This window comes from Podarcis vaucheri (assembly GCF_965113315.1).
Source record: "Podarcis vaucheri genome assembly, chromosome: 9".
In the NCBI taxonomy this organism is placed as follows: Eukaryota; Metazoa; Chordata; class Lepidosauria; order Squamata; family Lacertidae; genus Podarcis; species Podarcis vaucheri.
Window position 1 is genome coordinate 77,991,552 of NC_138767.1, and position 23,786 is coordinate 78,015,337.

General features: G+C 43.4%; 1 protein-coding gene across 4 annotated transcripts in view; it reads right to left on the reverse strand.

Annotated features, from left to right (window-relative positions):
* The window catches only part of RGS12 (regulator of G protein signaling 12), an 87,062-nt gene extending 63,800 nt beyond the window's left edge, over positions 1–23,262 (reverse strand). For 2 of the 4 annotated variants that reach the window (XM_082238502.1, XM_082238501.1), the window contains exons 1-3: positions 23,062–23,260; positions 18,053–19,988; positions 976–1,092 (exon numbers count right to left, since the gene is read on the reverse strand). In XM_082238502.1, the coding sequence (XP_082094628.1) occupies positions 976–1,092; positions 18,053–19,894 (1,959 nt within the window). In that variant the 5' untranslated portion in view covers positions 19,895–19,988; positions 23,062–23,260. Of the gene's footprint in view, positions 1–975; positions 1,093–18,052; positions 19,989–23,061 lie in introns of all 4 variants that reach the window. The other 2 variants (XM_082238503.1, XM_082238504.1) reach the window with 1 other exon arrangement.
* Between the last annotated feature and the right edge of the window lie 524 nt (positions 23,263–23,786).

The window sequence follows — 23,786 nt, forward strand, 5'->3', positions numbered from 1 at the left end:
TAAATCACAGTCAAGCTTAACAGTGGTTTAAAGTGATTTGTCCACCAGAACAGAGAAAAGCAACACGTTAATTTACAGTGGTACCCCGCAAGACGAACGCCTCGCGAGACGAAAAACTCGCAAAACGAAAGGTTTTTTCGTTTTCGAGTTGCCTCGCAAGACGAATTTCCCTATGGGCTTGCTTCGCAAAACGAAGCTTGCCCCGGGGACAGCGGGTCTTCTCTTTTGAAGCAAGGGGTGGCGGGGAGAAGCGATCTTCTCCCCGCAGCCCCAGGTCCGGGGACAGCGGGAAGCGCTTCCTGCTGCCCCCGGACCTCTTTTGAAGCAAGGGGCTGCGGGGAGATCGCTTCTCCCGGTGCTCCGAAGCCGGGCGGGGGGGCGGGAACACCTGCCCCAGCCACCCCGCTTCGGAACGCTGCTTCGAAGCGGGGCGGGGGGGCGGGAACACCTTCTGAAGGCGGGCGGGGGGCGAAAGTCTTTGTCCCCCCCTGCCTGCCTTCCCAGGGGCTTTTAAATCGCCCCGGACAGCGGAGAAGTCCTCCGCTGTCCTGGGGCGATTTTAAAATGCCGCCCGCCAGCATTTTAAGATCGCCCGGACAGCGGAGAAGTCCTCCGCTGTCCCGGGGTTTTTTAAAATGCTGGGGTGGGAAGAAAAGCCCTTGTCCCCCCCCCCCCCCAGCCTTCAGAAGAGGTCGGGGGACAGACTGTCCCCGGACCTGGTCTGAAGGCGGTTTCCCTAGGAACGCATTAATTGATTTTCAATGCATTCCTATGGGAAACCGTGCATCGCAAGACGAAAAACTCGCAAGACGAAGAGACTTGCGGAACGAATTAATTTCGTCTTGCGAGGCACCACTGTACTCTCGTTTGAGAACATATCTACTTTCCTTAGAGTACTGTTTAAGCAGCTTATCAATGCCTGTAATTCACTCTCTCTTCACAGGAAACAGTGGAAGCTTAGTGTAATAAAATTACCTCAAGATCATCAAGTGAGCGAGTAATGCTGAATCTCTTTGTCCGTCCAAAGGATCTTCGAGCAGAAGAGCGCTGCGGAAGCTGTCCTAAACCAGAGGTAGGTCCAAACTTTGTACACTGAATAAGCCAAGAAATATATATTTAATTATATTGCTTTATTCATTCCTGATACAGCAAAATTTATTTGACTTTATTATCCCCGTTGATGGCACTTAGTATTTACCGTATTTTTTTGCTCTATAAGACTCACTTTTTCCCTCCTAAAAAGTAAGGGAAATGTGTGTGCATCTTACGGAGTGAATGCAGGCTGCGCAACTATCCCAGAAGCCAGAACAGCAAGAGGGATTGCTGCTTTCACTGCGCAGCGATCCCTCTTGCTGTTCTGGCTTCTGAGATTCAGAATATTTTTTCCCTTGTTTTCCTCCTCCAAAAACTAGGTGCGTCTTATGGTCTGGTGCGTCTTATAGAGCGAAAAATATGGTAGTTTAAAAAAGCAGGCTTAACAATAGTCATTTGTGGGACTATGTGCAGATTAGCAACTAAACAATGATATACTATTATTTATTTTACCGCCTAGATCTGCTACACAGATGCTTGCGGTAACATGCCTGCTTTTTAAATTCTAATCAATGAAATAGATCTTGAACAAATTTTACTTTAGCTAGCAAGTGAAACCGAATAAAAAAGAGACCAGTGAATAATCCGATATACATAGAAAAGTGCACAAACTGAGGATAAGTGGCAGGCAGCATTAATACTGCAGGTTAAAATAAAGATGCTCTACCACCCATCTGCCTTCATCCCTAGCCTTCTAGTGCAGTTCTGTTTACATAGGTGACATAGTTGCACTGCAGAGAACAGTATTAGGCGGAAGCAACCTTGACCTCATGTCATAGCCCAGGAGATACTTTCCCTGATCAGAGAACATCAACTATAATTCAATCCTTATTCCCTTTAATAAACCACAATGTTAGACACCAGACACCATCTTCAACTGTCTTCTGAACCACCCTTTTGTATCTTTGTTTTCTTACACTCCTCTGGACAGGCCTGGATTAAAGCAACTGGAGACCCTGGGCCAGGAGACATTGGGAGGCCTGAATTTAATAGCATCTGCTCCTGAGAAACAAAACCCCATTCTCTTCTTTATCTACTCAATGGAAGCAGAACATTGCTGAAATTTGAGCATCCATGAAAATATTGTTTCTAAATTTATAAACTTTAGTAAGTTTACAAAAGTATGGAATTAATGAAGACATTAATTCACACAGAACATTCATAGGGGAATCATAGCTATAACATTACACTATATGCAATAGTTTCTTTCGAGCATTTTTAGATGCCAACTTATCAATTATATCATTAAAATCAGTGAGTCGCAGTTTATCATTTTCTGTGCAGAGAATGCTTAGATCACACAACCAATCTTGGGCATAGCTGTCAACTTTCAGATTTGAAAATAAGGGATCAGCACCATCGAAAATAAGGGATCAGCAGCCTCACCTGTCCTGGGGACGGTCTACGGGGTATCTAACAATCCAGGATAGCAGCGGGAAGCAGCGGGAAATGGCGCTGGAATAAGGGAATTTCCCACAAAAAAGGGAAGGTTGACAGCTATGATCTTGGGACATTGCTGACCATAGATAATGCTATATCCTTCTTAGTCTAGAAAATAATCTTTCATCAGTACAGTTTGTAATTGTTAAACACACGAACAATCTGAAAATTGTTTCCACATTTGGAAAACCTGTCCAAATTTTCTCCTGTAATATTATTTGATACATATATTGGTGGCTGAAACTTTCTTTTTCCACAGGGTAAGTTTGCACAGATGGAAGTGAAAGAGTTCATTGACTACACTAAGGCCACCATCCTTTGGATACACTTCCAGCAATGCAATTGTGAATCTGTTTCTTGTTTGCATGCAGGTTCACAAAAAAAATAAAAATTACCAGCTAATGTGAGCATTTGACTATGCTTTCTAGTTAAGCATGTTAGCATAGAGTTCATATGATTTTTCAATTTTCCATGGGATGCCAATAATCAAATCCAGTAGAAGCTAAAGCTATATTTCAGGCAGGTTGGTTACAGAAAGGTCTGCACACGAAACAGTAGACTTTTGCTTTTGTGGGAGAATCTACTAGCCATTCTCAAGGGTGGTTTTCTCCATTTACTTCTTACTATAAATAGGGACTCAACCTCTGTTGCAATCTTATACACATATACCAGGGTGTAAGCCCCCTTTGAGTAGCATGGTTCCTACTTCTTTTATGAATACTCATAAATACATTCTTCACGTGTGTCTGGGAGATAATGGGAAGTGAACTAACGTGTCTGCTATTTGCAAATTTACTTTCATAAATGAGCAAAGTACACTAGCCAGGACACCATATTATAGCTGATAAAAGGCCACTGTTGAAAGCAGTGCCCTTGTGTCATCTTCTCCTCATTCCTGCTTAAGAAGGCAAACCCCATAACATGACATCACCATAGTGTAGCTTCCATGCTACCTCACTGACCACCATTTATAGGAATGGCAAATTCACAACATAATGATGACGTCACCTCATACATTTTGGTTTGCTAACTGTTATGAGGGAAAGAAGAGATGTGGGGCTGCTGCTTTTAGCAACAGTCACATGTCAAATGCACCACACAGCCCTGGGCTTAGATCTGTGGTTCCCAGGCCTTTTTGTCTTTTTAATAAGCGAACTTCAAAGGCTTTAGCCCACACAAGCCCCTCCTTTCTCCCAACGTGTATGGTTGCCATACTTTGATTCATCATAGCCTACCTCAAGGGGCTGTTGTGAGAATCAAATAGGGAGGAGAGAACCACATATGCCACCTTGGGGGAAGGACAGGATGTAAAATGTAATGAGTAAGAGTGAGGGAAAGGCTAGAAATGGAAAGCAAAGTAGTCTCTTAGATAACCAGGATATTCCTTACCCTGTTCTCCTCAACTCAACTCCTAGGATTGTAGCAGGTGCTGCCCTGCAGAATCCTCACCAGGTAAGTGGGCAGGAGTTACCAACCAGACAAGTTTGGGAAGTCATGTTTGGGCATCATCCAGACATGATTGGAGTTGTTCAGCGACCACCCGCTTCATCACCTTGCCCAAGAATGGAAAAATTGAGACTGGGAGATAACTGGCCACAATGGCTGTTCCAAATATAGTTTTTAAAACAACTGCTTCTTTAAGCGGTTCTGGGAAGACTCCCTCACAGAGGGAAGCATTCACTACCCGATGGAGCCCTTTGCCAAGCCAAGCCTGGCTCGCTTGCCAGGATGGGCAAGGATCAAGCAAACAGGTGGTTGGTTACACTCATCCAAGCAGCCTGGCCACTTCTTCAGAGGTAACAAGCTGAAATCGGTCCCATACAACTTGACCAGACAGAGCATGGGCACTCACCCAGCCCAGCTCTGCTACCATGGTAGAGTCAACCTCTTTCTGAATTTGAGTGACTTTATCTGCAAAAAACTGCAAAATCATTGCAGCAGATCTCGACCTCACAGGACCTCAATGGAGAAAGTGGTTCTATTAAATTATGAACCTCTTGAATGAGTCTCCTGCGACTGTTTTCAGCTGATGCAATAGAGATGGCAGCGATGAACAGGCTTTATGGATTCTCTCTTCTGGAAGTGACATGCACCTAGACCATCCTTAGATGTGTCTATACTTCAAGCTGCTCTGCCAGGTCATAATATCAGCTGTGTTGTCACTTGGAGCTGCGGTAAGGTTTTGCTTGAGCCTTCATATTTTGGTCCCCATTGGCAGATGACATTATTTTTCAGCAGTTGTGCTGTTAGGCTAAACTTATTTAGTTTATGCTAGTTACTGTACTGAGAATCTTCTGTAAGCAGGTGCCTTCTGTCTTGCTTTCACTTGGGTTAACTCCATATATTTGACATTGTGATTCAGGCATTGTACTGTTTCTTGTTGAGTTTTCCTCCTTTCTGATTATCTCTGCCCAACGTTTGCTTTAGAATGGCAGCATGTTCTTTGGCAGCTGATGCGATTATCATGTCATCTGCTATGATGTGTGCACTTAATAACACTCGTTTTTCCACTAGAACACTTGCAGACTTTATTCCAAAAAGGAGTTTGCTGGAGGAGCATCTCCATGGGTAAATAAACATGTGGACTTCTGAAGGCTATTTGTCTACTGTCACCTGCACTTATCCAGGATCATGAATAGTTTATTTCTAGCTGATTTGGCCTTTTGTGGGGTAGGGGTAAAGATGAGGGAATCCTGAATTGCAAGCAACGGAAATGGTGCCCCTTAGCTTTGTTTTGCTATGACTATACAGTTATTTTTTTACTCTCTGATTACCATGTCATTGACTTAGGTAGCGTTTGGGTTTCCACACTTTGATAACAACTCTATCAGCCTCCAGCCTTTAAAAAGTAGCCTTAAGATTTGGTAGCATTGCCTATATTTTCCTGGATCCTTGGATCTTTGGGGTCACAGATGGAACCAAGCAGATACACTGAGTGTTGGGAAATTATCAAAGCCCCTCAAAAATATCTAGATATAGTTTGAAAACATTATCTTTGCTGGAGGGGGCTTGTAATGCAGATGCCGAACGGGAGAACTTCATAATTACACCCAGCTGTGCTGTAAGCTATTCCTGTACCCTTTCATTTAACTGTGGCATTTCCAAAAGCAGCCAGTATGTTATTTGAATAAACACTTTGCCCTCCAGGATCGCTGCAGTTTTCTGGTCTTGCATTTGCTTGAGATCCACTGTCTGGCTACTGAAGACTCTCTATACAACACCAACAGTCTTGTATCCTGCATCTTGCTCCCTTGACTTCTTTGGTTGTAGTTTTGCTGCCATTCTTCCAACACATAAGTCATGCAGCCTGTTCCTCAGTTCAGGAGCTACATCTGTTTGCTTTTGGATGAAAACTGGTGCAGGTAGATGTAAAGCCACTGCCTCACACTTTCTCCAGTGGCTGCCTGTAACCGTAGTTCAACTGGTGCCTTAAACTACTTAAATTTGTTACTGCAGTTAACAGGGACTACAGACTTCTTGTTTGGGCTGCTTTTGATTCAGTGAGGGAAACAGGCCTACAGGCCTAAAGAGAACCTACAAGTATGAAAACGGAAGGAGAGGAGCCGTCAGTTAGGAGTGCAGAGTTGCTGTTGGGCAAAAAGAAGAGTGTGCATTCTATGGGATGTAGACAGAAAAGTGAGGGTGAGTTAGCAGAGAGAAGCATGAGCAAAGAGCTCTCATGGGTCAACAGGAAGAGATTTCACTGTAGTATGCAGACAGAAAAAGGGAATTAAGTCAGAATGGAATAAAAACCACACACATATATAGATATATACACACACACACACACACACACAATATATATATATATATATATATATATATATATATATATATATATATGCTTTCGTAGATTTTCACGGGTATAGGAATGCAGGTTTTGGTGTCTTCGGGTGTCTTCCCGTGTAAGAGTCGGGGTGTCTGTGCGACGTTTCGACGAGGTCTCACTCGTCATCTTCAGGCTGGTGCTTTCGGCTTCTTGTTACTGGAACAGAGCAGAGTCTGGTGTTTGAGTTCCTATAAATACTGTTGAGGGGTGTGGTGTATAGCCTCCAACGTTCTGGGTAGAGAGGAAGTTCCTAGATTAGTGTGCCTTTTCTTCTTTTGTTCCTTAATTACTTGAGGGATATCTTGGGTGATTTCATGAGTGATATTCTGAATATCACTGGGTGGGTCATTAATTACTTGAGGGATATCTTGGGTGATTTCATGAGTGATATTCTGAATATCACTGGGTGGGTCATTAAGTGTAGATTAGATTGCTAAAGCTCTCGTGTCTTGACCTCTTGAGCTTGTGAAGAGTTTTTCTGAGAAGATGGCTGTGCTGCATTTAGTTGTGCTCTGGCTTGGCTTCGTGTATAGGGGCGAGCTATGGTTTTGTGCCTTGTGCCAGCCAGATCTGTGTAGGGATTGCAGGGGGGTGCAGCATCCGGAGGTGCCACTATAGTTTGGTTGCTGGATGGAGTCTGTAATATGTCTGTGGAGAGGGTCTGGGTTTGGGTCTGGTGTGGTTGATTGGTGACGGCGTTCTGTGTGCCTCTGGTTCTGGTGTCGGTTTTTGTGGGGAGGGCTAATTTCCAGATGTCTGGCAGGCGGGACGTGTCGTCACGCTTGTTCATGTTGTGAGGGTGTTTCTCTATCTCGATGGCTTCCATGATTATTCTCTTGTGGTGATGTTCCATGTTAAAGAGCAATTTGGAATCTGCAAAATTAATTTCGTGTCCTGTTTCTTTCATGTGTTGGAAAAGAGAGGAAGTTTTTTCTTCTTTTTTGACGGCATTCTTGTGTTCTGCGATACGTGCATTTATTCGTCTGTTTGTTTGTCCAATGTACGTGGCTGGGCAGACTTTGCAGGGTATTTCATAGACCCCTTGGTTTTCCAGCTGGATTTTGTCTTTTGGGTTTCTGAGGATATTGGCTATTTTTTGGTTGGTGCAGAAGGCTGTTTTGATATTGTGTTTATGGAGGATTTTGCTGATTTTGTCTGTAGTGCCCTTGATATAAGGAAGGAGGGCCATGCCATTGTTTTCTTCTGTGTCTTGGTTTTTGGGGGGTGTTTCTTTTTGGATTAGCTTCGTAACCCTGTTTTTCTGGTATCCATTGGCGATTGTATATATGTATGAATATGTATGAAAGCGCTCCAAGCAGTGCTATAAAACTGTGGAGGTGGTTGATGCCAGCATGTCATTACCTAAGGGTAATTCCAAAGGGGTTGCTGCTTAGACTTTTGCTTCAAATGTCTGCTGTTTATTATTTAATGGATAATCCCCCCTCTTAAATATTGTACTGATTAGTGCACCATTTTTATTGTTAGAATATGTCATACAATGCTTCCTTTTTAAAAAAAAGTATTGCATTTTTTTGTTATTAAGTGCAATAGGCTTCCTGTTGAAAGGAAAAGCAAGATGCAACCATTCACTGAAATAAGTTGGCATATATGCATATAAGCTCACATGGCATATATGCATTTAAGGGTTGGGTTTTTTTAATGAACAGCTGATGTTTGCTGAAATAAACCAAAGTCACTTGTGATGCAAAGACAATGTTAACAAATCTGCATAATACTATCAGTTTCTTCTTTTGCATAATTATAGTGTCTTCAATCTTCAAGAGCTCTGCTCACTTTGCTTTGGAGACTGTCCTTTTAGTAAAGAGAGAGAGAGAGAGGGAGAGAAGCTTTTTATAAAGCAAAATTAGTAGCAGCTGGAATTCTGTTTAGCGCCATGCAATTTAATGTAACCTTTTTTAATTGTAGGATTTTGTTCTATTTTTAAATAACATCTAGAAAAACTGTTCTAATATTGGGTTGCTATGCATTAATTTCTGAGGGCAGAACTACATGTTCTAAGGAACATGTGGTGACTGCTGAAAATAGCAACTTATCTTCATCCTTCCTCACTCCTTCCTAATGTCTAGCACAACTTACCCATGCCCTGACTAATTATGCTGTCCATTACCCCACCTCCACTGCGCATCACTGACTGCCCCTGACAGGGAAGAGAAATGCTTCGCATAATAATGACTTCCAGACATAGGTTATGTTGTTCTACACATTGCAGAGACTGCTTTTTCAACAACAGCGTTTCTTATATAGTAGAGCTCTACCCCAATTAGTCATATTCTTCATCCAACCTCTGCTTAAAAACCTCCAAGGATGGAGAGTCCATCACTTTCTGAGAAAGTCGTCCATTCCACTGTAAAACAGATCTTACTGTCAGAAAGTTCTTCCTAATGTTTAGTCACAATTTCCTTCCTTGTAACAGGAAGCCACTGGTTGGAGTCCTACCATCCAGAGCAGGAGAAAACAAGCTTGATCCATCTTCCATGGGACAGCCCTTCAGATATTTGAAGATGGCTATCATGTATTGTTGGTAAAGTTTTGTTTTACATTCTGTTTAGGCTGAGCGGTTAACCTATACCAGCCTGACATTTGCTGTGATATCTTTAAATGAGAGGTGTCATACATGTAAAGACTGACTTGACCTTAAATGCTCCCAGCAAATTATCAGGTTTTACGTGACTAAAGGTGATGGAGTTAAAAGGACGTTAAGTTCTTTGTTAGACACACTTAAGAGATCTACTTGGGAGGATAAATCTGCTTGATCTCTCAGAGCAGAGCTGTGTTCATGGGTGGCTCAGATCCTTGCTCTGAATGGAGGTCCAAATGTGCCTCTAGACCAGGGGTTGGCAAGGTTTACCTCGCCTGGGCCAGTTCACTCTGTGGGCCAGATGCGCAGACACGATTTCCGGCGCCACAGAAGCGAGTCCCCACTCCGCACTGCGCCGGTTTAGTGCAGCATACGGGGACTTGCCGAACGGGCGGCTCAGTTTGGGGGCGGCTGGTGGACTGTTTAAACAACCCCCGTGGGCTGCTTGTGGCCAATGGGCCGCAGGCTGCCGACCCCTGCTCTAGTCTAGACACAAGATTCAATTCCTGGAAATAAGCTAAAGAAGGAAGACAGTGAAGAGTATAGACCCTAGTCTTTTTACAGTTGTGGGAAGGAAGTTTGAAGTTGGGGGAGAGAATACACTTATATCACTTTTAATTTTGTCTCTGCTCTGATGCTAGATAAACAGAAATCTGTATCTCATTAAAACCTTTGATTTTTAATTTACGTATCTTTTTAAAGTTGCAAATTGCTTTATGTGTGGTTTCTGCTAATCTAAAATATGTCAGCTTGGGGTACATACTGGTCAAAGGGACCAAAAGGAAAGAAGTCCATTCTTTGATGCAGCTGTTACTAGCACAGGAAGACTCCTAGGAGATTATTCATTCCCCATGTAATACTGCAGTTAAAAATCTGGGGGGAGACTAAGAGTAAAACGACAAGAGACACCATTCACACAATTAGCAATTGAGTGATTTTCAAAAAGCTAAATAGCAGGCACAAGTCTAGGTCTGGGCTCTGGTGCTGTGCATGTTTTTTGTCAGGTGGGGTGAGAACTCCCATTTGCATAAAACTGGAAGCTTTTCACTGCCAACATTAGGTGTGTGGGTCCTAATATGCTACAGTGGGGTGGAGGGGAATATGTGAAATTCCCGTGCCTCACCCATCAGGGTCCCAGTTTAGATTCAGCCCCCCTGTGCCTCCTATTTACCTTTAAAAACCATTCACTCAATTGATAATTGCATGAATGGTATCTTGTTTAATTTGGCCCTGAGAAACATTGAAGACTATATAATTATAAGAGAAAGGAGAAGTAGTCTTAAGAGAAAAGGCAGTAAGAGACTTCGGGCATAAGCAGAGAGAAGAAGAAATTCTAGTTATGGTGTTATAAGAATTTAACGTCTCAAATACAGTATATAAATTAAATGTACAAGGCAAACACGTACATAAATATATAAACCATATATCTGAAATAGTACAGGAAGACAGTCTTGAAACCATTTTGACTCTCCCAAACTGACCAAATGTTTCTCTGCAAGGGGGTAGGAAATGAACCCCCCCTCTCTGTGCTCACAAATCCTGCCTTAAGGGCACATTTAAGGTGTGAATAGGGTGAGTCTGTGACCTGGCTCAGGAACTAAGTATTTATCATTACAAAAGAATGGCCAGGCTGCAGGGTGATCCAGTCAGTGACCATTAACAAGTTTTCTGCCAGACAGGAATTTGGTGGAGACCACCTCTTTCTGTGATGTATGTATGATGTATTGGGGTGATGGTCTTGAGTTTGAGGGTGGGCAATTTCAAAAGTCTACATAAGGGCTGGCACCCCCTGGTTCTGGGTCCTCCTGCGTGTGGGGGGAGCACCCTGTTGCAACAGTTTTAATAAAGATCAGGCTTACTAGCTGCTTTGCTTCTCAGTATTCTCTGGTTGGCCTCTGTTATTTTCTCCTACCGATAGGGAACCCACTCTAAGGGCTCTTGGATATCCCATAAGGGAAAAAGGGCAGATTTTGTTTACAACAATGGATAACTAGTAAACTTAGATTTTAATATGCTTGGAATTTCCTTTAATAGGGTATGAACAGCCCAGTTTAGTACAGTATTCAACAGATAAGGTGTATAAACATTGATTTCTAAACATTTCTTAAAGAATGTTGCTCTCCAATCTCAAAAGTAGCCTGAAAAGAATATGGAAGGATAAAAGTGGAAATGGGAGGGGGGGGCAGTGTCATAAAAAATGATGTTGTTAACAGGTATTGCAGAAAACAGCTGGAGCAAGCTGATCGTTTTTTAAAAGACAAGTATTTATAAAATGAACCTTTCCTCCAAAACAAACCTTCCCCCCAAAAGTATATTCAGCCTCCAAAACTCAACTATGCCTCACTTCCAAAGAAGATAAAATACCGTAGTCCTACAAGGGAGGCCCAATGAGGCACAACCATCTTGAAATAAAACATGACAAATATTTGTAAACGAACATGCAATAGTATTATATATTGGGGCGAGGAACTGCAGGCCTGGCCCACAGGCTAAAAGTGTCCTCCTATCTAGAACTTGCCCCGAGTGACACGTCTCAACAGTTCTGTGCTTCCTCAAGTGTTTTAACCTGGCTGGAATGTGCTTCCTGAACTGTGATAATATCCGCCCTCCCTTCCCCACAGGGGGGCGGGCCTAGGGCTAAAGGAAAAGAGGCAGACTCCTGGACTCAAGCCTCTTTTGCTGCTCTTCCTTCTGGATCGTCACAACTTTGGCGGTTTTAGGCCTTGGCAAGGTAGCCTTTAGTCTAACATCAAGTTGGGGGGGGGGATGCATTCATGCTCCCTCCCCACGCGGCGGCGCTTGCAGGGCCCGTTAAAGGGCAAAAGCCGGGAGTCTCTGGCCCTAGAGCGGCGGCATGTAGGTCAAACTCCCTGGACGAGGTCAGTGGACGGGCATGCTGTGTAAGTTTGCGCTTTGCAGTCCCATCTCACTAGGCCTCAACTGCCTGCATATCCTCAGCCCCAGGCGGGCTGAGAGGGTTACCTGCCAAGGCCTGTGCCAAGTTTCCCACTTCTAAAATTCAATAAAGTTGTGGCCAATTTGAACCCATACTCTCTTGTGCTATCATTTGGGGAAAGGGGTAGGCACCACAGACAGGGTTTAGCGTGTGTGCCCGCAATGCCTCTTGTTTGCAGAATAAAGGGGTGTGTGTGTATGTGTGCGCACGCGCATGGACAAGCATGTAGAAACTGCTGACTTTTGCATGACTGGTTTGTAGTCTACTGTACAACGATAAAGAGTCATATCTGCTGCCCTGCCCACTTTCGGCTCTGGCTTTACGCCTATCCATGTTTGTCTCTGAACCTACACATCACTAACATGCAGCCCAAAGAAGACAACCTGCAGGTTCTGGCTGCAAAAGCTTCCCCACTCTGCTTTCTATGAATATACAGTGGTACCTCTGGTTAAGTACTTAATTCGTTCTGGAGGTCCATACCTAACCCGAAACTGTTCTTAAACCTTAAACTTTAGCTAATGGGGCCTCCTGCCGCGCCGCTGGAGCACGATTTCTGTTCTCATCCTGAAGCAAAGTTCTTAACCCGAGGTAATATTTATGGGTTAGCGGAGTCTGTAACCTGAAGTGTATGTAACCTGAAGCGTATGTAACCCGAGGTACCACTGTATATAAATACACCCTCTTCTTGGGAATTCTGTATCAGTGAAAATAATATACTAAATAATCTGCTAAATATTACTTCCTCCTCTGCTTTTCAAAGGATTGCACTACAGGTGTCTCCCCACTCGCATGTGATCAGCATGTGTGCTCCTGCTGACACATGTGTTTTCAGTGCTGAAAGGGGGAGGGGCGGAATGGAGGAATTCACACTTGTGCGCATCCCAGTGACACATGCAGTGTGCAGGAACAGAATCCCTGTGTAAGTGGGGATTCACCTGTACTTCATATACTCTGGGTGAGTGTTCCGCAAGACATTATTCTCTCCCCAGTGCTATTTAGTATCTATATGAAGCCATTGGGAATGATCATTTGGAGTTTTGGAGGAAGATGTCACCAATACACTGATGATACACAGCTTTACTTCTCCACAACATCTGAATCAGGAGAGGCTGTGAAAGCTTTGGATCAGTGTCTGAATGCAGTGATGGAAATAAAATATTTCACCTGGAAGCAGTGAGAGACTAAGGGTGAATGAACAGTAAGGAAACACATTGTTTTAGCTGAATCATCCTTCCCTTCATAGCCTAGGACCCAGGGAAGCTGGGGTGCATGGACAGCTAGCCAGGTACATCTATTGAGGGACATATGCAGGGCATACTCCCAACATATATGTAATAAGGTGAATGATTTTCATGCAGTGTGCAGGTGTACATAGTCCCTAACAGCCAGTGTCAAATTGTCTATATAGGTAAGACATAACAATAATCTGTCCTAATTCATAGGACTGGTCCCTCCACTCCTACTGATTCATGAGGCAGAAGGAAGCTCCTGCCCGATGGTGTACACACTCAGTCAGTCAACAGGATGCAAGCTGTGTTAAATCAAGAGAACAGGGATGCATTCCTCAGTACGTATGTTTATGGAGACAGACACTGATAAAGTTAGAGGACTAGGTACAAAGATTGTGTAAAAGTTCACTCATGGAGTTCACTTGAAGGTGAACTAAATAAGGGAGATGCTCTAGAGAGGAAGGAGGGTGCAACCAACTGTTCTGTAGTGGCATGAATATTGCTTCACCATGGGATGTAGAGGCAATACAATGTGAGGGACACCTCTGGAACCGGTAGTAACCTTAGTGAGCAAATAACCCTTCGAGTTCTCTGTGCTCAAAAAAGGTGGTCAGCAACTGAAAGATGGTGTATACTCCCTGTTGGGTAACGTACAGAGTGCCTCCAGTTGGTGGCAAGCAGCAGTAGTGCCAACAAAAGAGATAAAGTCCCCACATTGTGTGCCTTGTGCACAGATTCCTCAATCTTCTGTAGATTCAAAGGGGTGGTAAAGGGTGGTATACAAATTTAATAAAACAATAATTCTTCATGTGTCTCCGCCATGAGAGGTCCAGAGGGTGGCAACACAAGAACAGGTCTTTTCTGCAGTGGCTCTCCATTTGCGGAATGCTCTCCCCAGGGAGGCTTGCCTGCTGCGTTCATTACATGTCTTTAGGTACCTGGCAAAAATGTTTCTTGATTACCAGGCTTTGGCTGATTAACATTCTATGGCCTTTTAAATATGTTTGTGGGAGGGATGTTATTGGTATGTTTTTCTTTTATTATGTATTTCATATTCTCATTTTTTTTCCTTCCTGTGCCGTTCCACTTTTATTTTACACCATGAAGGAAGGACTATCAAAGGGGGAAGGAAGGAAGGAAGGAAGGAAGGAAGGATCCTGGAAGGAAGAACAGCAAAAGAGCCTCATTTTGTATTTTTATGCTTTGAACTGCCCTGTGATCTTTGGATGAAATATAATAAGTAATAAAACAACAGTGCCAATAATAATAAGAATGTGATCCTCGGATGAAGGGCAGTATAGAAACAACAACAACAACAACAAAAATAAATATAATATACCCAAATTGTCTTTGTGAAGGTACTCTAGCCCAGAATTGGAGCTGCCTAGTAAGGACATCTGGAGCAGTAACAAATCTATACAGGATGTGCTTGGTGCTAGGACTCGAGTTAGGAACTGAGATTATTGGCACAGAGAAACAATATGTACCCAGACAATATGCTGTGTGAACTGTAAGTTCATCTGAGACATATGTCGTATGCAACACAGGGTGCCAAAGTTGCCGGTGCAGAGAGCACAGAGTATGGGACACTGGAGTTTTGGTGGAACTGCCTGTGCAATGAGAGCCAGGCATTCCATATTTGGCTCCTCTTACTAGGGCAGTTTATGCTAGGGCATTTTGCTAATTCCTTAAGTTTTCTAATACTTGTACTTGTAAGGCACTTGATGCAACCATACCTAGGACTGTTCCTATAAGTATTGGCCTTTAGAGCTTTAATAGTGGGAGTCCTGTTTCTCTGGACCTGTTCTTGGCAACACTTGCCTTTTAAATATTTGTTCTTTATCTTTTTCAGGCAGCTGCAGTTAGAACATACTGGATCCTTCTGTATTAGAAAGCTTCTGGTTCATTCTGGATTCAACAGTTTTGTCAGATGACATGATTTTTGGGATCTGGCTGTTCATGAGAAGGCTGTCTCTATGAAACTACAGTTTTCTAAGATGGAACAGGAGAGCGGAACATCTATTTTTTCTGGCCTTAACTGCTGTCCACGGCTTCTGTGCAATTGCAGCAAGATATAGGCATGAAGACCTGAGGGCAATATTCCAGCACCTCTTTTCAGGAATGCTGGTGCAGTGCCTTTGATGTGAAACCAGTTCTGAATTATAATTGTTTTTAGCAATATTGACCTCCCTGTAGGCTTATGCTTGGAGAAAAATACATGCCTACATTCTTGGACACTTATTACCATATCATTCAAATTTTTGCTGTACTGAAGCTAAATTTTCATAGAATCATCGGCTTGGAAGGGACCCCAAGGGTCATCTAGTCCAACCCCCTGCAATGCAGGAATCTTTCACCCAACGTGGGGCTTGAACCCACAACCCTGGGATTAAGCATCTCATGCTCTACCAACTGAGCTATCCTGGTCCTTTCCAATTTTGAATGTTATTTGGGGTGGAGGGTTGGGGAGGACAAATACCACCAAAGATCGCAGGCAATTTTAAAGAATGGTGTGTGTGTGTGTTTTAACTTTAAGTAAGAAGCAAGGACTTAAAAAAAAAATTACTGCTGCTTCATTCAGTTGGCAGTTTCTGGCAGCCAGCTTTGATCCCCTTCCAAGATGTCCTTGGGAAGGGCATTATATCATAATGTAGTATCCTTTCCAGGGCATTCTGTCCAAGATTTTTTAAAATGCAAGAAAAACTATGAGCCATCTCATATTTAAAGGCAAGACTCCTCCCCGCAAAATCTTAAAATTTGCCTGCTGCCATGAACGTTGCTGAATATCCTGCCCCTAATTTTGAAGGAGACAAATAGTCCCATGAAAGGGGGATATCGGGCACTCCTTTAATTCAAATGGTTAGCAGGTGGCAATTTCAGGCATTTAGGAATGTTAACACTGCGAGACGCTTTATTTTAGTGGGTAATAGGCCAGCAGTAAATCTTGCTGACACAATGGGTTCAAGGCCAGGTGTTCTTTTGTTTTTTATTTGTGTTAGTTGGCAGTACAGGTCCCTTCCCTGTCCACATGTCAAATTTGACTGTTCATTTTTCTAATTGTGGGCTGGTCTGACTCTCTTTACAATGCACCTCAGTACTTAATATTTTATTAGAGGTTTAAGCATGTGAGCCTAATGCCCCTAAACAAATTATTTTGTGGGGCTACAGGAACTTTGTGGGACAAGTCACTCTGGGAGCTCTTCCTGGATCACAGGATGGCATATGCTCAATTAACAAGACAGACGGGCACAAAGTAAGAAGCATGTTGTGGGATTGCCTGCTTCCTGTCCTCTTTCATTACTTGAAGGCCTTCCCACTTTCTCAAAATCTTTTGGTTCGCACAGGTGCAAATGACTTGGGGATGAGAACTGGCAAATCCCATTGCCAACAGATTAAAGCATATCTAGACTGAGATGGCTGGTTGACTGCTATGTTGAAAAGGATGGTTCTGAGATGTGCCAAGGACCCAAAGTGCATTGCCAGAGCCAGGGAAAAGGTTCATAGGACTTGAGGTGGAACCTGCTAGTAGTGGATGCTACATATTCCTCACCACAGCAGCATTCCTGGAATGATTGTGAATATCTTTCAGGTGACAGTTATGGCACAGGATTAGAGAGGGGAACACTGCAGGGCATCCTTTCCTCAGACCCATCTCTTGGTGCTACTCCGCTTGGAAGAACAGGGACAGAAATTCTCTTGTGGAATGGCCACATCACCTACCCAAAGCTTAGAAGGCAGAAAAATTAGGCCTTTAGAAAGCCTCTGTGGGACATACCAGGAGAGGCGGTCCCGTAGGTATGAGGGTCCTAGGCCGTATAGGGCTTTAAAGGTTAAAACCAGCACCTTAAACCTGATCCTGTACTCCACCGGGAGCCAGTGCAGCTGGTGTAGTACCGGATGGATATGATCTCGCAGCGAAGACCCCATAAGGAGTCTTGCCGCGGCATTCTGCACCCGCTGGAGTTTCTGGGTCAGTCTCAAGGGCAGCCCCACGTAGAGCGAGTTACAATAATCCAGTCTGGAGGTGACCGTCGTGTGGATCACAGTGGCTAGGTCAGGGCGAGAGAGATAAGGAGCCAACTGCTTAGCTTGGCAGAGATGAAAAAATGCCGCCTTTGTTATAGCTGTAATCTGTGCCTCCATAGAGAGGGAGGTATCGAAGATTACACCCAAACTCTTAACGGACGATGCTGGCACTAATTGCACCCCCGCAAGAGATGGGAGTTGCCCCCTGCCCCAATCACTCAATAGCCTTTACAATGCCATTTTTCGGTCTGTACTGAAAACGTCCAAGTTTACCCTGCTGCACATTCTTTAATGGTTTAATAAAGTTGCTGCCCATACATTCTTTCAATGTATTTTGTGCAGTCTTATCATTCTGCATCTGTGTGCAACACCTGGAGTTGATTTAATTGTTATGAAAAGATCAGCTCCATTGTGGCTGTACCAGCCCAAGTTCTTTTGCAAGCATATTTTACAGGGGTTTTCTAGTTTCATCTCACAAGAGGTTTGCACGTTACATGGTTTAATTATACATATAAACCCCAAAACTTTGACCATTTGATAGAGTGCGGGCAAATACAGTACTACAAAGAAATTAAAGAACAGACTTATTATGTCTAATTTCCATGGGTGACACTAAAAATTCTTTGCTGCTCATAAATCACATTCCAATCCTCCACCCTACAGATGCAGTGCAATATTATTATTCAACATTCCTATTATCTGTAAGTACAATTTCTTTTGCATGGTACTGATAATAATTACAGACAAGGGGGAAAGAACAGAAGACAGCAGCTCCTTTATTATATTCCCCCCATTCTCTAACAGCACTGCTTTCCAATTAATGGGCAAAATGACTGCAATTTCAAAGCATTTTCTAACAAGTGTTACATGAACATTCTTACCTTTTTATCTTCTTTGGCCTTTCTGACATTGTGTTGAGAGTCAAATGTGTTTTGTATATGAAACCCTTTTTTAGTCAATTCATTATTTTGAGACATTAGATGAGGCTGCCCAAAGCTGCCATTAACTCTGTATCTGTCAGCAGGAATCTTACTCATGGGAGGAGGAAGAGTACCACAGTTGACACTTGACCAACCGTCTGTAGAATCTGTGTATGACTCTTGGTCACTTACACATCCATGTTGCCAATCTTTTAAGACATGAACTGGCAACCATCTTTGATTGGAAATGTTCACAGAATTTTTCTTGCATGATGTAACTGAGCTTTGGGGAGGAACTAGTTGAACCTCAGTGCGAGCTGAAGGAGCTAAGAATTTACTTACATTTTGAGATTTATCATTCTGAAACATTGCTTCTAATGCAGAGTTTCCTTCTTGTTCATGACCAAATGCCCAATGGGAAATAGCCTGACTTCTACCTACTGCACTGTCTTGTGCACTATTGAGAACATGTTTACTTGAGTTAGCTCCTAGTTCAACTACCAAAACTCTATTACTTTTCTCTTCTTGGTTAAAATTTCCAATACCACTATCACTATTACTGCTCATACTGTTATTCTGTTGACCATCTGGATCTCCATCAAGAAAGGCCCTTGCCCGAACTCCCTCAATCAATTCTCCCATATCCCTGTACAAAACGGAGACAAACTGAAGAACAGGGAGAGATGACACTGGAAATTCTAGGCAGCCATTAGTGTCTGGATCTGCTGTGCATTCCAATCCAAAACGTCGTGCAATGCCCTGGTGAATTTTATGGTGAAAAAGCTCTGGATCAACCATAAACACATGGCATGAGGTCCTCAAAACTGCTTCATCTTCCTGAGCCAAACTTCCATCATCAATGGTTTGCATGGTAACTAACCCAAAGAATCTTCTGTCATCAGGGCATACAGCACTAAAAGCCAGCTTCTCTGCAGGATATTCTGCAATCACACCAGATTTATTACTGCAGAGTTGAATAGAGTCATGCATAATCTTCATTATAACCAATGAATGGATTTTTTGTTCTGCTCGAAGACGTCGCATACATCCACGAATAGCCTGCAAACTATCATATTCCAGATTTGAACTTGAAGATGGAAGTTCAATTGATCCTAGGTAGCCTACAACCATTGCCACATTTAAAATACTTGCATCTAATCCAAAATATTCCTGGTTTTCCACTCCAATTCTAAAAACGGAATCATCCTTCAAGGCTTTGGGCAGTTCCTCATTACAGGGAATATCTAGGTTGTTATTTTCAGGTCCTACTTCTAATTTAACAGGAGCAGTTTCATGGACCATTTGCTTTCTGGTCGTCGTCTGCAGATTACCAGCAGAAATGTTAGGATTTTCAAAGATCATGTTGAAAATTCCACCAGATTGCATTTCTTCTACAACCTTCTCTGCTCTGTTTATACCCAGTCCTTTGGAATCGGGCTTTGGCTTCAGCCACCCCTTCCCATCACAAAACCCAACTTCTTCATCGCTTGAGCCAGAGTCTGCGTGGCCAACCCCTTCAGCAATGACCATGTGTAAAACCCCAGAGCATTTGCCTATTAGCTTCACCACATCTTCATGGGATGCCTTTTTCACATTGATTTCATTTATAGCAAATATTTTGTCTCCTGCTTTAAGTCCCACATAATCAGCAGGACTACCTTTTAAAACGCAACTAAGAACACAGGGAGCCTGGCCAGAGAGGGTAAATCCATATCCAGCTCTTCCTCTAGCAACTTCAACACTTCTTATGCTGGGACCATGCATACGCATCCGGCGTTTCACTTTCTCTCCTGGTCTGTACATGCTGGTATTTCTTGGAAAAGAAGGTCTGTGCAATGCAGTGTTAATGTTTCCTGGGATGCAGGCAAGGAATTTTCATGTCTTTATCCAGTGAAGCCTATAGAGGGGAAAAATACTGTTTAAATATATCTGCTATTCCCACTTTTGTTGTTGTTGTTCAGATACGTGGTAGTAATATAAGGAGGCAGACCAAGGTACAAACTTTCCTAAGCAAAAGAAGCACCCAGCACAAACTCTACTATTTATTAGTGACACATCTACTACTTCCCCAAGTACCTAATATCTGCCAAGTTCACTCTCAGCAAGAAGCCCATGAAACTGCTGGCTTTCTTCTGTTCATTTTGCTCCATATCTAGTCCCACAGTGTTAATTGTGACAGTTCCTAAAAGACCAGATCCTTCTATTCTGATATTCACTTTTGTAAAGGCAGATACAAAGAGCTTAAAGCATGAAATATAAAACAATCCTTCCAAGAAATTGCATTGAGCCTCACTACTGAAAGCCTTAACTTTAAAAGTCACATTTTTCTAGTACTGTACAGTGCTGGCTTGTTAGCGCACAGTAGAGCTCACAGGACCAGAAATACTGTACAGTGGTGCCCCGCAAGACGGAAAACTCGCTAGACGAAAGAGTTTTCCGTTTTGGAGGTGCTTCACAAAACGAATCTCCTATGGGCTTGCTTCGCAAGACGAAAATGTCTTGCGAGTTCCTGCGGGGTTTTTTTCCTCCCCCCCCTTTTTCTAAGCCGCTAAGTCGCTTATCAGCTGATCTGATAAGCCGATAAGCCGCTAAAAGCCGCTAATAGCGCTAATCCGTCAATGGACTTGCTTCGCAAGACGAAAAAACCGCTAGATGAAGAGAATCACAGAACGGATTATTTTCGTCTTGCGAGGCACCACTGTACTGCAGACTCAGAATTCGCACCTTTTCACACTGCCTAATTCATCCATTTGCTGACATTTTTATTGTGATCATGGATCCATTGTTCAAAGCCTCAAAATTCTAATCATTTTGTCCCCCATTTTATTCTATAACAGTGGCTGCAATCTTTCGTTCTTGGAAATAAGTTCTATTAGGCTCAATGGAACTTCATGTCAAGCAAGCATGGAGCAATTTAGTTACATTCAAACTAACATTATGGAGGACACTTCTACTCTTTCCATGTGTACTACTTGGTTAAAGAGATGTTGGTGAAACCACGCTTGGGATGGGACAGGAGTCCCTCCCCTTTCTTTTCTCTGTCTCAGACTAAATCCAGAGCCGGAAAGCAATAGCTTAAGTCTCCTGGGTTCAGTGTGGGTTCCTTGCAGCTCACACAGAGCTCTGTCCTCCAACTGAAGGTTATAGCCAGGGACTTAGGGGAATTAGCCAGGAGTCTGCTGCCTGCAACAGCTGCCTTACACCACCTAAAGGTAGGACCAGCTTTGACAGCTTGGTTCCTGCCTGGATGAACTAACCCTTCTGGCACACCTCTTCCCCCTAGCAACTTACATGACCAATCCCTCTGCTTCTCCACAGCCTGGGACTTCAGTATCTAATGGCTCACCCCTTCCCATGGGTACCTCTCTGGGCCTGTTATCATCAGCAGAGGGCTTCTCTGCATACTCCCTCAAACTGAGCATGCTTGTAGAATGCTCTCCCCAGAAAGGCTCACCTACATCCTATTTTAATAATATTTTGGTGCCAGGCAAGGTCATTTCTATTATCACAAGCCTTCTAATCTGACCCTTTTAATCCCTCTAATATCCAATAGTAATTTTATGCAATGTTTGTTTGCTGCTGGATTCTCTGGTTGTTTTTTTTATTAGGATGGTTTTAAAGCTGTTGTTTAGAAATGTATTTTGCAATTTATGCTTTGTTGGTTTGTTTGTTTTATACTATGCTGTATGTCACTCAAAGTACATTAGTTAAGTATGAAATGAAAAAATGGAACATGTTGGCTTGACTGTAATATGCTGCCCACGGTGACTTCTTCACATTGCTCAATGGTGGAAGTTGATCCATATCTACAACACCCTTTTTTCAAAATGTGGCCAGAGAACTGCACACCATATTCTAAACATGGGTACACCAAAGATTGATACAGTGACATTGTGGTACTTCATCCCTTTCCTAACACCAACTTTTATTTTATTAATGGAGCTGTGTTAGGGGGGAAAGACCTCCCAATGTGGCTAATATGAAAATGTAAATACTTAACATCAAATAAAGTGCCACAATTTAAAATAGAAGTTAGAAAAATCTAAGTCCAATCAAGCAATCCCTAAAAACAATTAAATTATTTAAAACACAATTAAAAACCCAGCAGTTATAATCCAACATCAGATCCCGTAATTAACTAAAAATAATGAGATACTATTTCATGGTATCATAGAATCACAGAATTGTAAAGTTGGAGGGGACCCTGAGGATAATCTAATCCAACCCCTTTCAATACAGGAATATGCAGCTGTCCCATACAGGGATCAAACCTGTAACACTGGCATTATCAGCACCATGCTCCAACAGAAATATCAGGTTTTTTTAAGTGTTTGCACTTATGTAGCCAAAACATTACCGCAATAGTATCAACAAGCTAGAGTTAGTCCTAAGGTCTGCAACAGACTGGAAAAGGGAGCATGGAGGAAGAGACATATAAAATGTAAAGAAAACTACCTGGTTCACACTAAGAATATATTCTTAATGCCCCCAGGACAGAAGTGAGATATCAGAAATGTTAATTTAGCTGTGATGGGGGACATTGTGAAGTGCCTGCCAGCGTGTCTATTTAACAGATCTTACAGGTATATCAATGAGAAGGGTTGCAAATACCGATCTCAAGGCCCAAGCAGATTCATGTGGGTGCAGGTGATCCTTGAAATCACTTTACTTCAAACCATTCACTGTACAACTTTAAAAGTTAGCAGCAGCACCCAGAAGCATACAGGCAACCAACTGTTACAGGACTGGTGTACCATGTTCTGACCACCTGACAAGTCTCTAGATAGTTGCATCCTGTGTTAGTTGAAATTTCAAAACTGCCTACAAAGGCAGACCCATATGCAGTGCATTTTGAGTCCTCCAACTTCATTACAGGAGACATATGACTGGTATCCTTCATCGCATGCATGTCTTGCCATTTGAAAATGTACCTCCTATCATTAGCCAATATTCCCTTTCCATTTCCACACCCTTTAGGTGAAGCGAACTTTGTTATCCCAGAAAGCTCTCCTTGGCCTAGGATCCGCACTGTCCATTCCACCCAGTTCAGAGTGGGATCCTTTCAAAGCTCTTCGAACTCTTCTTGGGATTTCATTGTGCTCTGGATAATCTGCCACCACCTGCAAACTCATTACTGGTAGGTAACTTGTGAGCTGCTGCTTCGGAAGCTCTCTTTGGCTGAAGAGCGGGATAAAGAGTGTTTTGAACGAAGAGACAGGAAGAAACTTGGGCCGCCTCGCTACTCATCCCTGTGCATGCACAAGCAGCGGAGCTCCCTTTCCAAGGTCCCCCGAGGAGGAGGCTCCGCTCGCTGCACACACTTGCCTCTATTGTGGCAACCGCCCGGCTGCTCCATACCCTTCGCTCCCTGCCTCGGAAGCACAAGGCAGCGCGGAGAGAGAGCCCAGCAAAAGTCGCACCGGGGACGCGGCGGGCGGAGCGGCTGCCTGCTCTTGCCTCGCTTCGGGGAGAAAAGTCCCCCCGCGCCCCCCGCAGGCACTACCTGGCGCCCCCCCCGCCCCCAGCCCCAGCCCCCGCCGAAGAGGGCCGACAGCAAGCGGAGGGGAAAGGGCCCGCCGGACCCAGAACTTGTTGCTCTCGGCGGAGGCTCCACACAGAGAACTAGCGCCTTAACTTCGACAACAACTCGCTCGGCGCCCACCCCCCACCCCGCCCATTGTTTCCCCTGCCGCCT